Source organism: Homalodisca vitripennis, chromosome 8, assembly GCF_021130785.1.
Source record: "Homalodisca vitripennis isolate AUS2020 chromosome 8, UT_GWSS_2.1, whole genome shotgun sequence".
Classification (NCBI taxonomy): domain Eukaryota; kingdom Metazoa; phylum Arthropoda; class Insecta; order Hemiptera; family Cicadellidae; genus Homalodisca; species Homalodisca vitripennis.
This window is the reverse complement of record NC_060214.1, coordinates 8,134,518-8,154,532: the sequence shown is the minus strand read 5'-3', so window position 1 is coordinate 8,154,532 and position 20,015 is coordinate 8,134,518. Positions and strand designations below refer to the sequence as shown.

General features: G+C 37.5%; 2 protein-coding genes across 5 annotated transcripts in view; one reads left to right on the top strand and one right to left on the bottom strand.

The window, feature by feature from the left end:
• LOC124367243 (regulator of G-protein signaling 7) overlaps nt 1-20,015 on the bottom strand; it is a 539,841-nt gene that overhangs the window by 416,176 nt on the left and 103,650 nt on the right. The gene's annotated exons all lie outside the window — the stretch shown is intronic.
• On the top strand, nt 153-17,332 carry LOC124367249. 2 transcript variants are annotated; one of them, XM_046823944.1, is made up of 3 exons: nt 153-309; nt 7,800-7,978; nt 17,135-17,332. In XM_046823944.1, the coding sequence occupies exons 1-3, from the start codon at nt 279-281 to the stop codon at nt 17,252-17,254; spliced, it is 330 nt and encodes a 109-aa protein (XP_046679900.1). In that variant the 5' UTR covers nt 153-278; the 3' UTR covers nt 17,255-17,332. The 2 variants fall into 2 exon arrangements, with proteins under 2 accessions (XP_046679900.1, XP_046679901.1); XM_046823945.1 differs by lacking the exon at nt 17,135-17,332 and adding an exon at nt 11,866-12,054.

Sequence of the window (20,015 nt, the reverse complement as noted above, 5' to 3'; positions counted from 1 at the left end):
CACAATGTCATGATTCGTAATAACGGTGATGCCAACATATTTTTATCTAAGACTATCAAAAATGTAAAATTGGCTATACAGGACTGGCAACTGCTCTGTCAAATAAAAGTTGCAGTTTTTATACAGATTAGTTTTAGATCATAAGCTAAATAAGTTATATTATCTGTGACTCATGCACAGCTGCTTTTGACAATTTAAAATTTGATTGTTTACATTTTCCCAAATTGTTTTTTAAAATTATTGTGCAAGATCTTCTAAATTTTTCGTATTGATCTAATATGTTTCCACGACTAAATAGGAACATTTTAGGTACGTACTAATACCAATTTCAGTATTATTAGACCTGTTTAAATACTAATACAGTAGTAATAATACTTGCACACCTGTAACAACGTCCTTAAAGTACAGTTGTACAATCATCACCCATTAATTTAGTCAAAACTAGGATTGATTGTTATTTAAAACTACCATTAAGTAACTTGGTACAGTTCGAGGACTTTAGCTGCGCGCGTGACCTTGAGTGTGTGGTGGGTGATAGCCGGGAGGGATGGCGGGGTAGCATTATGCGCTGCGTCCCGAAAACATTTCCTGTGACTCATGGGTAAAACCCTCCTTTCAGGAATCGTATTGACCCAATTAACTCATCAAACTCACTGCAATCAGTCTGTTTTGTGACAGTACTGATTTTTTGTGGAATAAAATAATAGGAGAATACCAAATAATAGCAATAATATCCTTGTTTTTCAGTTGTTATAGTGTTGTTTAACGTGTTTTTTAAAAATAACGTATTTGTCAATACTAATCTGCAAATCGAAATCGTGAGTTTAAAGTCGTTCAAGAGATTGTTGCGCCTTCATCTCAGCGGCTAGGACGTAAACGCAACCCGCCACACAGATAGCGTTTATTTGTTGAAAGGGTAGTATTAGGACCCTACGAGCACAGCTAAATTCCTCTAACTGTACTATCCGGAGACTTTACCGGGAAGCTAAATAAACTACATTATTAGAATTTATTTAATTTACTGTGAAAACTCCATGCCATTAGGACGATCGGTTCTTGTTTTCTGCTTCCCGAGAGGAGGCAATGTTGGCAATAAGGAGGCCACTCTGTATCTACTACTCGTTATTATACAATGGCCACTCTGTCCCTATCTACTACTTGTTATTATACAAAGGCCACTCTGTACCTGTCTACTACTTGTTATTATACATCGGCCACTCTGTCCCTATCTACTACTTGTTATTATACAAAGGCCACTCTGTCCCTATCTACTACTAGTTATTATACAAAGGCCACTCTATCCCTGTCTACTACTTGTTATTATACAAAGGCCACTCTGTCCCTGTGTTCTACTTGTTATTATACAAAGGCCACTCTGTCACTACCCACTACTTCGTATTATACAAAGGCCACTCTGTCCCTATCTACTACTTGTTATTATACAAAGGCCACTCTGTCCCTATCTACTACTTGGTATTATACAAAGGCCACTCTGTCCCTGTCTACTACTTGTTATTATACAAAGGCCACTCTGTCCCTATCTACTACTTGGTATTATACAAAGGCCACTCTGTCCCTATCTACTACTTGTTATTATACAAAGGCCACTCTATCCCTGTCTACTACTTGTTATTATACAAAGGCCACTCTGTCCCTGTGTTCTACTTGTTATTATACAAAGGCCACTCTGTCACTACCCACTACTTCGTATTATACAAAGGCCACTCTGTCCCTATCTACTACTTGTTATTATACAAAGGCCACTCTATCCCTGTCTACTACTTGTTATTATACAAAGGCCACTCTGTCCCTGTGTTCTACTTGTTATTATACAAAGGCCACTCTGTCACTACCCACTACTTCGTATTATACAAAGGCCACTCTGTCCCTATCTACTACTTGTTATTATACAAAGGCCACTCTGTCCCTGTCTACTACTTGTTACTATACAAAGGCCACTCTGTCCCTGTCTACTACTTGTTATTATACAAAGGCCACTCTGTCCCTATCTACTACTTGGTATTATACAAAGGCCAGTCTGTCCCTGTCTACTACTTGTTACTATACAATGGCCACTCTGTCCCTATCTACTACTTGTTATTATACAAAGGCCAGTCTGTCCCTGTCTACTACTTGTTATTATACAAAGGCCACTCTGTCCCTATCTACTACTTGGTATTATACAAAGGCCACTCTGTCCCTATCTACTACTTGGTATTATACAAAGGCCACTCTGTCCCTGTCTACTACTTGTTACTATACAATGGCCACTCTGTCCCTGTTTACTACTTTGTTATTATACAAAGGCCACTCTGTCCCTATCTACTACTTGGTATTATACAAAGGCCACTTTGTCCCTATCTACTACTTGTTATTACGCTATATATATTATATTACGGTCGGCATCAAACTTGGCTTCCGGTACAGGGAGCTTGATATGCAAGAAATTCAACTCAGTCTTCAACTACGGTACCCACCATTGCATCCCGAAGAATATTAATTGACATGGGTTTCTTGCAAAAATTATTGAATGGTCTCATCGGCTGTCCGGAAATTCTTTGCCAGGTTAATCTTCATGTTCTTCGTGGATCCAGACACTGTCAGCTTTTCTGCAAGCATCACCATCCTACAAACTACCACTACCACAGTACTATACCTAGACTAATGAGAACTGGTAATGCCGTATGTCCTGAAGTTGATTTTTTTGGTTCCTCTCTTGCTGCCTTTAAAAACAGATTAGCTACTATAATTTTATTATGATTGAGTAGTTGTCTTCTAAATCTTGGTTCATGTAAAAATATGATGTTGTTATTATTATGTATATTGTTATGTTGTTATTAGGTCTAATTTTCTAATTTAATTTATTGCTATTAAAGTTGCCTTATGTTAACGATTTTACAATACATAGTATTGTTTTGTTATATTTAAAACTATTGTAGCATTAGTATTTATTGTTATATCATTGTATCTGCATGTTAATCATCCATTCTCCACTATTAATTAAACGTAAAAAGGTGTATTGCCGTGTACAAATAAACAAAATATAAGTAGGTTTAGATTAGGTTATCAAAAACATGTTACAAGTAGAACCAAAGTTGAAGATAACGTTTAGGAGAGCTCATGTGAACTGAGCTTGAATTTAGGTACTATCTCGAGGGATGATTTCCTTTTATCGCAAGAAGTATAGGGTTTTATCGCATTGATGGCTAGGAGCATTTCCTATCAGTACTTTTCCAACCTTAGACCATTAAATACCGATAAGATATGCTTCTGGACATCAATGCCTCCAGCGCCACCCCGCACTTCTTGCGATAAAAGGAAATCATCCCTCTCGATAGTACTTATATTCAAGCTCAGATCACGTGAGCTCTAGTTGACTCTTTTATATTTATAATGCGTAAGTATGTATTTACCTACTTATATAGCCTGATAACAAATAGTAGATAGGGACAGAGTAATCTCCTTCTCACCGACATCGCTTCCTTTTGGAGAGCAGAAACCATGAACTGATCGCTTCCAGATACTATCAAAGCACCAAAATCTGTAGTTTTTTATTTTTTTTTTAATCAATAATAAGTTTTTATTTTATTAATGCCAATTTTATTCTATTATCAGTTCTAAACTAAATAGCTCACGAATCGGGATCTAATTTTTCTTGTATAGACACACAGCTTGGTTTAAAATATACATTTTTATTTACTACCAGAAAGATTAATTAAACTTATTGATACCATTATCAGTACAGTCGATGTTTTCATTCGATCATACCGATGATTTAGTGTAGAGGTAAAGGTGGTAATATGAGCCCTGTAGGTATTATGAGCCCCCAATATATCTGGTCATACAGCGCACGCAATCTAGTGGGGATCGATGGAAACACTGTATTAAGTTCCTGTTTAGGCCGCTAGAGCACTCTGGTTCAGTTATTGATGATAGTTGGTGGTTGCAACAGGTGTTCGTATTTTCTTCAACTAAGAAACTTTAAAAAGGTACTTTTTAGCCATTAATTATGATTACTATTCGATTGCAGTAACTCTAATAGGCTAAGTAATCTAATAGAGTAGGTTTTAAGCTTTGATTTATTGTGGTGATAAATAATTCAGACAGTAACAAAGATAGATTATGGATGAAGGAAATTCAATATGGCGATGTCGGTAATATGAGCCCCCTTCTGTGCCTGTTATATGAGCCCCATCTTTAAGGGGCTCATATTACATGCACTACAACTTGTGTTCCTACTTTTATTGTTTCAGATGCCACGAAAGAGTTTAAGCAAGGCACCTAAACCTAAAAGAAAAAATTGGAATACCGATGATATGGTCATGGCAATAAATGCGATTAGGAACAAAGAAATGGGATTGAAAAAGGCTTCTCAGAAATTTTCTGTCCCAAGACCGACTCTGCAAAGACTTGCTCGAGGTGACAAGCCACCAGAAGAAGCAGCTGCCACTCGTCTGGGAAGGAAAACTATAATGGGAGACCAGCTGAAATGGAGCTTGTTGAGTACCTGCTTCAGATGGAGAGCAAGTTTTACGGTCTCACCAGACAAGATGTTCGCAGAATAGCTTACCAACTTTGTGTAAGAAACGGGATAAAAATCCGTTCAAAACAGAGGGTTAGCTGGTAGGGCTTGGTTCGACCATTTTATGAGGCGGCACAAGGATGTATTATCTGTATTGAAACCTTCAGCTCAACTTCATTTTCAAGGGCAAATGGATTCAATGAAGAGGCAGTAAACAATTTCTTCGACATCTTAGAAGCTGAGTATAGGAAACACAAATACCCAGCCGACAGAGTTTTTCAATGTCGACGAGACAGGGATATCTGTGGTTCAGAGTAAAATTCCCAGAGTGATTGGTTTACGGGGGAAGAGACAAGTGGGAGCTCTTAGCTCAGCTGAAAGAGGCTCTCTTGTGACTGTCATCTGTTGCATGAGCGCAGGGGGCACTTTCATTCCGCCCATGTTAATTTTCCCAAGAAAAAAACATGACAGATCTGCTTATGAAAGGTGCTCCACCAGGGGCGATTGGTAGGTGCCACCCTTCAGGGTGGATACAATCAAACCTGTTTACAGACTGGCTACGCCATTTTATTGAGAAGACTAAGCCAACAAAAGAAGATCCTGTACTTCTGATCCTAGATGGTCACAACTCTCACACAAAAAACATAGATATTGTGAATCTTGCGAGGGATAACTTCATATCAATCATTAGTTTGCCCCCACACACGTCACATAAGCTACAACCGTTAGACAAGTCATTCCTGGGGCCAATAAAACACCACTACAGTGAACAAATACGCCGGTATATTCGACATGGCGAAAAACGAGTGGGACCCTATGACATTGCAGAGCTTCTAGGACAAGCGTACCTAGCTTGCCAGACAGGGTCGATAGCTGTGAATGGGTTTAAAACAACCGGATTGTATCCATGCAACAGGAATGTCTTCACTGCTGCAGACTTTGCACCATCATCTGAAGAGACATTCGACATGGAAACCCTACTGCAAGCAAGAAAGAGAAAGCCGACACAGCCTCAAATGGTACACAACTTTGAACACTCAGAGGAGGACGTCGATGATCCTGAAGAGATTATCCAAAGTCTAAGTGAGGATAACCGCCCGAGTCCGAAGCCCACCTACAAACCCATCACATCCACCTTATTTCGACCGTCCACTGAAGACCTAGACCTTGCAGGTCCATCCGGTGTGAATGTGGAAAACAACAACATTCGACAACTGCTGTGTCACCAAAGGATATATGGCCTGTACCCAAACCTAAGAAAAAAAGTTTCAAACAAAGGACCGAAACCGTCAAAAAGCTGCTCTGGTCACATCATCACCCTACAAAAAATGCTCTGCTAGAAGCAGCGGAAAAAAAGAAATTGACTGACGCTAAAAAAGAAGAATCAGAGAAAAGGAAAAAGGAAAAAATCCAGTCTGCAACAAAGACAAAAAACACTGTCAAGTCTGTAAAAACGGAAAATTTTCGGAGACAAGGACTCAGATGAATCGGACTGCTCCGTCAATTCCGGAGAGTCAGTTTTGGAAATGCCTGTGGGAGTTGATAATCCCGGAGATGAGCATACGCCCTGTATGTTTTGTGAAGGACTTTACTCAGCCGATCATCGAGGAGAACTGTGGATCCAGTGCATGATGTGTGAATGGTGGGCACACAATGATTGTGCTGGGGCTGAAAAAAGATGTGTATGTTTGTGACTTTTGCAGACCATAAAAATATTTTCTGTTTGTTTACACCTTTTTTACACTGTTAAAGTTTTGTAATTAATAAAATACAATTTTCATATAGGATATTTTTGTATGACTGTCATTTTTAAACACTCTTTTCCATGTATTTACTTTAGGGGCTCATAATACCAGCACAGAAATTTTTTTTTTTAACAATATAGTCTTGTTTTGATTTTTTATTTTTTATTTCACTTTATGTTTAATTAATTGACTGCATTATTTATAAATATATTCACCAAATGTTCTAGTTGAAGTCCAACACAAATAATTTGGTAAAAATAAAAAAATAAAATTATTATTTACAAAAAAGAAAGTAGGGGCTCATATTACCACCTTTACCTCTACTAGCAAGAATGCACTTTCGATCTAGTTTACAGCTTGGAAGAATTTATGTTGTTACTAGCCGTTTCGTATGTCAACGGCAACTCAAGTTAGGTATACACAAAACAGTCCCATCCCGGTATTCGGCCTACTTGTGTACTTAACTGTGCGCGATCACTCTAATCGCCCTTATGACAATGATACATCACCAGAGACAATGTAATCACCTTGTGAATCACCAGGGGTGTTTGTGTTACACGGCATTGAATGTTAATTTAATTCAATTCCTTAAACTATGTAATCTCATTCAGGTGTGAGTGTTAATTCATTACAATTACGGTACGTATTTCCTTGAATTCGTTCCTTAAAAATGTAATTGAACTGAAACGGTATCAATGCTGTGCAGACATAAACAGCGTTGAACTTAATCGAATTCTGATAAAACTCTTCTTGTTGACAGATTTCAAGGGCGAATTAGACAAATTGTTTGCGACAGTTTCAAAAGTTTTCCAACTCAATAACCGTGACTGCCTCTACCTGATCGCTCTTCGCTACTCAGGCGACAGCTGCATTTGGCAATTAGCTCAAACTAACCTGAAAATTATTGCCACTTTCTTTTAGCTTGAAAATGCATCGGAAGAAGCGTTACTTGATTTGGTCGGTGTTTTTACACGGATGGTGTAGCTAACAATATTTTAACTAAGTAGGCTACTATGATGTTTTGAGGTAAATTAATCAATTTTGTGACACAAATTATACGTTTTAAATATTGTTAGCGACACTAATTTCCATAAATAACAAAATAACGAATACACATACGAAAGGAATAACGAATGGTACGATAACACAATAATACACTTCTTAATTCATGCAACCCTCATACGTATGAGAGTATCTAACCTTACGCAGCTCCGTAGTACAAAAATTAAATATATTACAGATTTTCCAAGTGAATGCTGAAAAGTAATTGTGTACTTCTAACCCAATTTTCACTATTTGTTTGACTTCAAATAAGAATATATACAGTTTTATAGCTTTGAACGGTTAAAATTAGAATTATAATTTGAATATACGTGTACACTTCCCTTCATTTTTAACAGGATTTTCTCTTACTGTGTCCTTTCTCTCTGAGATGAAAAAGATCAAAATCGAATAGTATATTCTTTATGCGAAGACCACATTCATGCAAAGTCCAAGATTATTTTGTTAAACATAGTGTGTTTTGTATTCAGGGAGGCTCCTTCCGAACCTCATGTCTCAGACGATACGTTCGCTTGCCATCAATGAGAAAGTCCAGGGCAGCGACTACGTCCTCAGGATTGCCGTGGACCCGTTCACGGAGAGTGACTGTAAAGTCAAGGTGGAACAGGGTGGCGTCAGAGTCGTGGCGAAGAGGGGAGAGAAGACAGGGGTGAGTTCAAACCAGTCAAAGATTAGAGACTTCCCAATTAAAATTAGAGCTTCATCGTAGAGCATGGGTGAATGCCATAAACCGTAAGAAAAAAAGATAAAAGGGTTCTACTAGTTTATTCCTTGATTGAATAGGAGTACTCAAAAGACAAATGATTAAACAGAACGAAAAAAACTACAGTCTTGAAGAGAATCTGCCTTTCTCAGCTGTTTTCTTTTTGGTAATCTTTGGCCCAACTATTTTTAAAAAACATTAAAAGTCAGTAGCAGACATTCGTATAAATTTTTATCATTGATCGCTAATTTCTAGAAACCATGACAAGCATAGGTTTGAACCGTTTCTTACACATATTGGCTACACTCCAGTTAGGTTCTTTCTTGTTTAAAAGCCGCTGCCAAAATATTATCAGCGAAGCGCTTATCATAATCATGCCACTACTTTCCATACTTGAACCAATTATGAACTCGCACTGAGTGTTGAAATGTTGGCAAGACTTCTCAGGCACAAAATGGTTCGTCAGACGTGAAGTGCGTGCGCGGTAAAAGGTTTTCACAATAAATACTAAACGCGCAGTCGCAGCAACGGCGCAGGCGTAGCAACGGCGCAGGTGTAGCAACGGCGCAGGCGCAGATCAAGATTGGCGCGCTAGACTGTTGCCGGCTTTAAAGCTTGGCTCTCTAACCGAGATGTCTCGGGTCCGATTACAAGGGAGGTCACCTAAAATTTGCGTATGGTTTTGACAGCTTTCTTCAAAAACTACATGGGAATGCCAGTGATGTGGATGATGCTCAATTACGCAAGTGTTTGGCCAAACGGTAGTTAAGTATTAAAATACAGATGTCCAAGTTGAGAAAATTCATCCAAGGGTAACTGTACCTACCAGAAATGTCCAGAAAATCCAACCAACAAGATATTTTTTTAAATCTACTGGGAAAGCACATTTTCAAAAACTTTTCGACACGAAGAAATCCAACGTTTGAAGTATAATATTTAAATATTAAATAAACCTCTTCTATAAGACGAATGGCTATCCAGTAATATTAGTTGCAGTTCAAAGGTTGTAGTTGGTGCTGGTGCAAACTTTGAAACACTAGGAGTTTGGTGTTATGCAGTTCTATTCATCTTCTCGCTTTGGCAGTGTTCAATTAAACTCCAGACGCCATTATACCGCACTCAGGGGCGTACTGGCGTCAGGGTATGTGAGATGATCCCGACCCCTGAGTGGTGAGGTTCAACTGGAAGATAACTTCTTACCAAACAAGATGAGTGAAAAAGCTGCACTCATTCTGCACAACTCACGAATTTCATTTGCTTATACATCTATGTAGTATTACACATTCGTTGCCGTTATAAATGTTGTTTGAACTTATTGAAGCATAGGGTTATTTTGATTCCTATATTAATATTCTGTTGTACTCTGAAAAGCCACTAGTGAGCCATGGTAGGCATTCATCACATCTCGTTATTAGACACCGAAAGATTGTCACTTGGTCATTCTTTCGTGGACTAAAAGATATCATATCCATTAATGAGGTCAGTTAATTGGATTGAAAAAAAACAACAGCTTACAAATTATTGGAAGTTTAAGGGGCTCAACAGGGAATCATCGAACATCGTAATTTGGTTGATTATGCCATCTCTATTACTAGTAATGATTACTCGGGGAAATCCTGCACTTGGAACCCATTGTATCCTCTGTCATAAAACCTTGAAAATGTTCGATTGCAGTGAAGATATCACTGGGCGACTTAATTTGGATACCGAAAGAACCCTGGGGAATCCTGGTTTAGGTATACATAATTTTTCGAATTTTTCGTTCCCTATCTTTTTGTTATGCTAGCTCCAACTGTCAATAACTGCAGATGGAACGCATGAGACCTCTCCCTCGCATCGGTCTGCAAGCAAAGTCCCCAAAATATTTCGAAGAATCACATTCTATTGAATCCACATCAACTCCCCGAACCAGAATCTTCGAAACTCCAAAGAGGCTAAATGTTATTTGTCTTTACCAAGACGATCTAGCTGGTTTATACCTTCCAGCTGAAGCTACACTGGTTTAAAAACCCGATTTCTCATCAATCTGGTCAACCCTATGGATTTCCGGGAGAGGCACATCACTAACCACAAAATATTGGGTTCCGAAGGTAAATTGATAGGTCTAGTCTACTGCGGGTATAACTGTTGGAGATAGTGGGGTTTCCTAAGTGTTAAGGGCTCCGAGCCTAGACATAAGTAAATGTTTCTCTTGTCCGCTCTGCCTGGAGATGCTGGTACAGAGCTGGCCACCCCTTCTTATAAGGATATATGCCTGAGTTTAACGCTCTAAATTCTTCCTCGTGTATCTCAAAAGTAGATGACCCCTGCCCTCAGCCTTGTCCATCTAGAACATCATGTCACTCCGGAAGCCGCGCAAAGGTCCTTTTAGGACTAAGTGCAATTTGTGGAAACTTTTTTCCCAATAGAGCAAAAAACTGTCATTTATATGGGTGGAATTCCCCACGCATCTCTAGAACTCGTACATTGATATCGGGAGGAATTGTCTAGAATCCATCTTCTCTACCTAGATAATTGTTTCCATGTAGATTTTAATAAAATATGGGCTTTGGGTGCGCAGACTAATAATATAGTTTCAGTTTATTTTCATATAATTATTACATGAAGTATCAAACTTTATTTTTAGTCATTTTGGACACACTCGATCGATAATCGAATTTTTAATAAAAAGGTATAATAAATGTGTAACCCTGCGACAAATGTCAACTAGCTTCATTTGCGTAGGAACGACATGATGGGGAATTTTATACTGTTATAGTGCCACACAAAATGTTCTTTTGAAAGGATAGCAGGAGTTTGGACATGTGTCATAACTTGTTCCTTAAATAAAAAATAAAACTACAGTCGGGCAGACAACAAACGAAAAGAAATGGACCACTAGTGCATTCATTCTTTAGATCCTCTTGGTTGCTGAAGCAATATATTAAACTTTGTTTAAAGATTATGTTACACCCTGTACGAGTATATACGGGTGATCTCTGTATTCACGTTCAAACCCGTCATCAGCTGATACGCTCGATAAGTTTTTTTCACGCAGCATAAACATGATTTCAGCATACGCCATCCAAAAACTGACACTTTCTAGAGAAGTCCGCTGAACTCGGGATTAAAAATATCCAGTAAATTTAAACTTTAAAGTAATAACGTTAAAATAGTATTTTGGGATACGGATGGATGTACTTTAGCAATTATTTACATACAAACATTTGTTTTAGTCTCTGAGATAAGTGACTGAGTTCCCCACTTATCTGGAGTGACTGGAGATGGGCATCGTGTTCGCTCTCCCCCCTTGAGTGACTCAGTCCAGATCCAGTTTAATCTATTTCTCTTGTATGTTATATATAAGCGACAGATGTCACGAAATGGACATCGTGTTCCCTCTGCCCTCTGGAGTGACTCAGTCCAGACCCAGTTTAAACTATTTCTCTTGTATGTTATATATAAGCGACAGATGTCACGAAATGGACATCGTGTTCCCTCTGCCCTCTGGAGTGACTCAGTCCAGACCCAGTTTAAACTATTTCTCTTGTATGTTATATATAAGCGACAGGAGTCACGAAATGGACATCGTGTTCCCTGTGCCCCCTGAATTGACTCAGTCCAGACCAAGTTTAAACTGTCTCTTGTATGTTATAGATAAGCGACTGTAGCCAAGAGGTGGGCATCGTGTTCCCTCTGCCCTCTGGAGTGACTCAGTCCAGACCCAGTTTAAACTATTTCTCTTGTATGTTATATATAAGAGACAGGAGTCACGAAATGGACATCGTGTTCCCTCTGCCCCTGGAGTGACTCAGTCCAGACCAAGTTTAAACTATTTCTCTTGTATGTCGCAGATAAGCGACTGGAGTCACGAGATGGACATCGTAGTCCCTCTGCCCCCTGGAGTCAAGAAAGACACAGTGCAGACCAAGTTTGAACAAGGAGCTATCATCGTTACTGGAATAACTAAATAATATTTTTTGCATCAATAGACCTTTATCATTTTTACTCTTATCTTAGTAAAAAATCAGTTTTCACGACTATTCGGTTTTTATTTTAGTTAATCATTCTTTTTTCGGTTTTCGTGATATTGTTGATTTAAGCGATTCTTATAGATTTTTAAATATGGATTCTATTTTAAATTTGTAATGCCTTTATTATAAAAAACTATACTTGGAATGCTTTGTACGGTATAAAACTGGAATGTTTTGGTAATAGCAGTTTTTATCCCTTTCTCAAAAACAACGCACGACTTTAAACAGGTTGTACATGTAGCTGGTTTATACCTTCCAGCTGAAGCTACACTGGTTCAAAAACCGATTCCTCATCAACCTGGTCAATCCTATGGATTTCCGGGAGAGGCACATTACTAACCACCAAATATTGGGTTCCAAAGGTACAAACGATAGGTCTTGTCAACTGCGGGGATGAATGTAGGAGTTGGTGGGGTTTCCTGAATGTTAAGGGTTCTTGAGCAAACATGAAGGGAGTGCTGCCCACTGTCCGCTTTGACTGAAGGGCTTAGCACAGAGCTGGACGTCCCTTCTTCTAAGGAGGGATGACTGATATTAATGCTCTAATTTCTTCCTCGTGTATCTCGAAAGTTGACTGACCCTACCCTCAGCCTTGCTCATCTAGACATTCATGTCACTCCGGAAGAAGCGCTTGGTCCTTTTAGGACTGAAGCTTCTATTCCGAAAAAAAATTAACATTTTTTTACGGAATTCCCCAAGCATCTTACATTGATAACGGGAGGAATTGTCTGGAATTCACCATTTTTCGTCTGGACAGGAACCTCGGGATCTCCTATACAGGAGCACGAACTGGATTAAATTTGCACAACTGGTTTGGTTATTAAGGTAACATACATAAAATTTGCGCCAAATTTCTTTTTTCCACGTAGATTACAATATAACATGGGCTTTAGAGTGCGCATACCAATAATATAGTTCAGTTTTTTTCGTGTAATTGTTAAATGAAGTATCAATTTTAGTTTTGTTTATTTTTGACACACTCGATCGATAATCGATAGTCGATCTTTTAATGGAAAACGTGTGATCAACGTGTAACCCTGAGACCGATTTCAATCAGTTTCATTTGTGTGGGAACTGCATGATTGTGGGATTTGATACTGTTATAGTCCTATAAAATGTTCTCATGAAAGGATATTAGGATTTCGGTCATGTGTCATCATATGTCACAAATGTATAAAATTATATGTCAAGTATTAACATCTAAACGTTACTTGTAAAAAAACACTAATATGTGAAAAAAACTTAAAAATTAAAAGGAGCGGCAAAGAAATAATAAGTACTTAAGATTTGTTCATGTATTATGTTGTAACACACGAAAAAGAGGGTAGATTTTCTATCTTCGAAACGTAGTGTTGTAACTTGTGTAACATATAACGATGGCAAATACCACCCCCCCCCCCCACCGATTGTAACTGTGGGAGTGCCGATGTCCGAGTGGTCAAAGACGTTGGACTTTGAGTCTGAGTTAAAGATAGTGCAAGTTCGAATCCTGTCTGTGACCGTTGCACTTTTTATCAGCACCATCGACCTTGTATTGTATCGACTCTCCCCCTTATCGTCTATGATAAGATCCTCGCACAGGCCAGTGGCCCATGAGGACGGGCATAATAAAGCATAAAAGGAGATCGGCTTCTCCTTTTTACTAAAAAAAATTTAAATTAATTAAAAAAATGTTCAAAGTTTTACTATCCTTTCAAAACATTTATCACCAATAACTAAATTTAAACTAAGAATGTTTTTATATCGTTCAAATAGGTATGCCATAATCTGGTATATGGTAAAAGTAGCTGATTCATTTTGAGTTCCTTAGTGTTTAAGTAGTAAATTTATTAAAATTTAGGTTTGCTAGGTAACGAACATGTTTCATAAAATCTTAAATATTATAATACAAAATTTTCATCCATACTTATGGAATGATGAGGCAACACTTGTCATCATATTTTGTTATTGTCGATGGATTATTTGAAAGGGTAGTAGGATTTACAAAAATTATAAGTCTACGTTTCTATTATAGGAATCTACCCTCTTCTTCAGGGGTTACAAACCTAATATACGAATTAATCTTTAAAACTATATATTTATTATTTATAAAGTTCTTTTTGGAATATTAGTGTTTTTGTCACCTGAAAAAGAGTGTAGATTCCAATCCTCGAAACGTTGTGAGGCTGCCAGCACAACAATAAACTTACTTCATTAAGGACTCAACACGTTTTCCTTAAAACTGTGTCGTCTGTCCGTCTATTTGTCTGTCCATCCGTAAGACAACCCTTGATAGAAAGGTCCTTAGATACTTCAAACTTAAATACATAGATTCCTGCTGTTCCAAGAAAGAACTCTAACGATTTTGTATTAAAAGATCAAAGGACAGAAAGGTTGGCCCTTTGGACTTTGACTTTCGTTATGTTCTGTCAAGCCCTTCGTTATATCGTTGTATCAGTTTATTTTTTTACCAATAATTGGAAACTTTTACAGTGCAGATTTAAACAATAATTATATGTAATGGAACTCACATGTAGATGCTAAAGTTATAACCGATGAACTGTACGTTATCGAAATTGTAAAATAAACATACAATTACACCTGTGTCTTTACAAACAAAAACCTTCGATTTTAAACTGTCAAAGAAAAATCTTAATAACTACTAAAACGCCTCAACGAAATAATGTTCAAAGAACTTTAAAGGCCATTAATATAGTGCCATAGTTGAGTTTGCCTTCTAGTCACAATGACAAAATACATACATACTTAGACCTGGGAAATCCACTATGGTCAAAATAATCTAGTCCCGGTATAAGGAAAAATCCTTAGGAAGTTTACGCAACATTTCGGTAATCACTTTTAGTCTTGTTTTTCGGACTGTAGTAACGTTAAAAAAGCCAACCAGTTTTGAGTATCTAGAACTTCTTGTACACAAACATTAACAGTTATTATAAAACTAAATATTATTATTAAAATAATTATTAAATCAATTAAACATATGGTTGCCCTGTCAAACTCAGTGTTACAAAAAAGTTGATTGCATTTAACAGGATCTTTTAATTAATATTTCGTAACTTTAAGGACTAAGATGGGGTTTTTGGTATTTTGAAGGGCAGTAGGACGTATTCCATTGAGATTTTTTAAATAAAAAATAGGTCCTTATTAATTATTCCATGGACCCTAAGAATGTCCATGCAAAATTGCAGTATAATCTGTTGAATAGTTTATGTGTGAAACGAAAACAAGCAAACAAAGGCACTTTCGGATTTAGGATACTATTAGGATAACTTCTTCCTTAAATAAAAAATAAAACTACGGTCGGGCAGACAATAAACGAAAAGAAATGGACCACTAGTGCATTCATTCTTTAGATCCTCTTGGTTCCTCAAGCAATGTATTAAAATTTGTTTAAGGATTATGTTACACCCTGTATATACAGGTGATCCCTGTATTCAGGTTCAAAACTGAAGCTGAAGATTCAAGTAGGTGATCAGCTGATACTCTGGGTAAGTCTTTCACGGCAGAGTAGCACAAGCGACATAAACATGACTTTGAGATCCGTAGGCCATCCAAAAACTGACAATTTAAAGAAAGTCCGCTGTACTCTGGATTAAAATTATCCAGTAAATTTAAACTTTAAAGTAATAACGTTGAAATAGTATTTTGGTGTACGGTAGGATGTACTTTAGAAATTATTTACATACGAACATTTTTTTTAGTCTCTGAGGTGAGAGACTGGAGTCACGAGATGGACATCGCGTTCCCTCTTCTCCCTGGAGTGACTCAGTCCAGACTAAATTTGAACTATTTCTCTGGTATGTTACATATACGCGACTGGAGCCACGAGATGGACATCGCGTTCCCTCTTCCCCCTGGAGTGACTCAGTCCAGACTAAGTTTGAACTATTTCTCTGGTATGTTATAGATACGCAACTGGAGCCACGAGATGGACATCGCGTTCCCTCTTCCCCCTGGAGTGACTCAGGCCAGACTAAGTTTGAACTATTTCTCTGGTATGTTATAGATACGCAACTGGAGTCATGAGATGGACATCGTGTTCCCTCTTCCCCCTGGAGTGACTCAGTCCAGACTAAGTTTGAACTATTTCTCTGGTATGTTATAGATACGCAACTGGAGTCATGAGATGGACATCGCGTTCCCTCTTCCCCCTGGAGTGACTCAGGCCAGACTAAGTTTGAACTATTTCTCTGGTATGTTATAGATACGCAACTGGAGTCATGAGATGGACATCGTGTTCCCTCTTCCCCCTGGAGTGACTCAGGCCAGACTAAGTTTGAACTATTTCTCTGGTATGTTATAGATACGCAACTGGAGTCATGAGATGAACATCGCGTTCCCTCTTCCCCCTGGAGTGACTCAGGCCAGACTAAGTTTGAACTATTTCTCTGGTATGTTATAGATACGCAACTGGAGTCATGAGATGGACATCGCGTTCCCTCTTCCCCCTGGAGTGACTCAGGCCAGACTAAGTTTGAACTATTTCTCTGGTATGTTATAGATACGCAACTGGAGTCATGAGATGGACATCGTGTTCCCTCTTCCCCATGGAGTGACTCAGTCCAGACTAAGTTTGAACTATTTCTCTGGTATGTTATAGATACGCAACTGGAGTCATGAGATGGACATCGTGTTCCCTCTTCCCCCTGGAGTGACTCAGTCCAGACTAAATTTAACTATTTCTCTTGTATGTTATAGATAAGAAACTGGATTCACGAGATGGACATCGTGTTCCCTCTTCCCCCTGGAGTGACTCAGTCCAGACAAAGTTTGAACTATTTCTCTGGTATGTTGTAGATAAGCGACTGGAGTCATGAGATGGCTATCGTGTTCCCTCTGCCCTCTGGAGTGACTCAGTCTAGACCAAGTTTGAACTATTTCTCTAGTATGTTATAGAAACGCGACTGGAGCTACGAGATGGACATCGCGTTCCCTCTTCCCCCTGGAGTGACTCAGTCCAGACTGTTTGAACTATTTCTCTGGTATGTTGTAGATAAGTAACTGGAGTCATGAGATGGACATCGCGTTCCCTCTGCCCCCTGGAGTGACTCAGTCCAGACTAAGTTTGAACTTTTTCTCTTGTATGTTACAGATAAACGACTGGAGCCACGAAATGGATATCGTGTTCCCTCTGCCCCCTGGAGTTGGACAAAACACAGTCCAGACCAAGTTTGAACAAGGAGCTATTTTTGTTACTGGAGTAACTAAATAATATTTTTTCATCCATAGCGTCAATAGACCTGTATTATTTGTACTCCTACCTTAGTAAAAAATCTATTTTTCAAGACTATTTGATTTTTATTTTCATTAAGATTGCTTTTTTATGTTTGCATGAAATTGTTGATTTAAGTTATTCATGTACATTGAAAATATGAATTTCATGTTACATATTCAAGGTTTTATCCAAAACAAACTAAGTTTGGAATGTGTTAATATGGTTTAAAACTGCAATTTTTGGGTAATAGCAGTTTTTGTCTCTTTCCAAAAAACTACCAATCGATTTTAAACAGGTTCTACGTGTATTTTGCTTCATTTTATAGGTGTTTTAAAATACATTAAGCAATAAACAATAAAGATAGTTATCTTAATTCTTCACAAAATGACGTCACATAAAAAATGTACAATACTTTTTTATAAAATATCGCACAACGATTTAGAAAGTAGTTTATGAGTAAAAGTACTTTTGAATCAATTATTATTTTCAGTGTTAATTATGAAAACGTTCTAATTATTTATTGATTGCATTACATATATCATTGTTAATAAATAAAAACTTCACTTTGTTTAAAGCCTTGATATAAAAAGCTGAAGCTAATAAACGTACGTAACTTATATTTTATTCATACGTTTAAATTGTCATTTTTGCTCTTTTTAGTACAAAAGAATAATAAATTTGAAGAAAAACATACTAGAACAAATTATGGTGGGGGTGGTCCAGACAACTGATATTTTCTCGTAATGGACAGAGAGTAAGGCTCCATTTTGTTCCTTAAACATTTCTTGACCCATTTCTTTGTTGAGACGATCTTTCAGCAGTACATATCAGTAATACTGAATTATTTAAATAATAATAATCGTTTACTAAAAAAGTAATTTGGCGGGGTCCGGATTCCTTGGACCCCGTCGCTGGCTACGTTCTTGTGTTTGAACTAGCTTTAGGTATTTTACATTTTGAACTGCACTTATTTTACTGGATTTGAGTAGAAACTTCAACGTTTCATTTTTAATTTTACTTTATAAATACTTAAATGCCTGTCACTCCACGTGGCTTTACAATTAAAACTGTTTTTTTATGTGGAACTTCTAGGATTTGTGTAAAGGTGTGATATTGACTTAACGCAGTTAAACATTTATCTACAAATTTATACCTATGATTGGTTTTTATAGGTACAGCAATTAATAGCTTAACATAAGGTGTACTATAGCCTCATTCTGTGCTAAAAAGATCATCTCTTAAGGAATAAAAGATATAACTTTTTAGAATACTTGCAGCATTGCTGGTCTTCGTCCTTTTGAGTTCAAAATAAATAGATTTCTTCCTTGAATCGGGAGGATCCTATGAACAAAATTTCGAGTCTCCAGGATCTTTCAATCCATAGCTATCACACGGACGAACAGAAAATGGACACAATATTAAGAAGATATTAAAACGTTAGGTCCAATAATCTGATTTGTTGATATTTTGATATCATGTTAATCAAGATAAGATAATGTCCATTGGAGTTTTCATTATTATATTTCTTGTGTATTTTTTGACAGAGAAAATGAATGATAACAAACTGTTAAAAGTTACTAAATCTTCCCCATCGCGTGGTTAGGGAGTTGCTGTTTTAATACTAAATTCTGTCTAGTGGAGAGCGCTGTGGGCTGGTTTATTTGCCATTTACTAAGCCTTACACAGAATTAATTGAGATCCCAACTAGACATTTCCCTAGCAAAAAGGTACCAAAATTCCACACCACACGATTTTAGAAGGCAGAGTAAAATCCAGTTTGCTCAAACCGAATTTGAAGTTTTTTATTGCAGCTTATAGTTTTGCAAGCCATACAATACATACACGTAAAACTTATATGATGGAAATCACCAAAAACGTGTATATGAACTAATGACGTTAATATTTATAGTGTGGCCTCAGTTTTAACTATGCTGATAATTCTTCACAGAATGAGCTGTTGTGTATTCGGACAGAACAATGTCAAGTTGCTATTATGAGTTCAATACAGAAACACCAAATTCACATTAATGTTTCATTTCGGGCTATATTATACTTTCCAGTTGAACCTACACAGGGTACAGCAAAGACCAATCAAATCAAAATAATTTATTTCTCATTGACATTAACATGTATCGCGTATGGTCAATATGTATAAATAACTAAATACTAAAAATATTCTTGTTAAAGTTATTGTTACATCTGGTAAAACTACATATATTGAAAAACAGTACTACTGATATTTTTACTTGTAAGGTTGGGTGGGGCACAACAATTCAGAGAGTGAGTAAAAACAGTTTTTTTACAAGAAAGTCTGTTAGCTTGTTTTTGAAAGATGCAACTGAAGTGCTGGCTTTTAAATAATCTGGCAATCTATTATAAATTGTAGGTCCTAAATATTCTATTGATTTGCGGAAGATATTACTAGTATGGTGGGGTACTGTCAAACTATTTTTATTTCTGGTGGGATATATATGATTGTGGGTAGGAAAATCGGTAATGTTTTTAAGTGTCACTAACGTCTGGCCAACTCTATGGGTGTCCAGAAGTGACTCATCAATACCCGCAAACATCAAGATATTAGGATACAAGTGTTGCTCGATGGGTCTAGACTACAGCGGAGGATGACTGTTGGAGTGAGTGGAGCTCTTCTAGTGTTAAGGGTAACCTACACATGAGGGACTGCTATCCCTACCTGCCTTGACTAGAAGAGGTTGGAGCAGAGTTGGCCTTTCTATCTTCCAGGATGACACAATTGAGA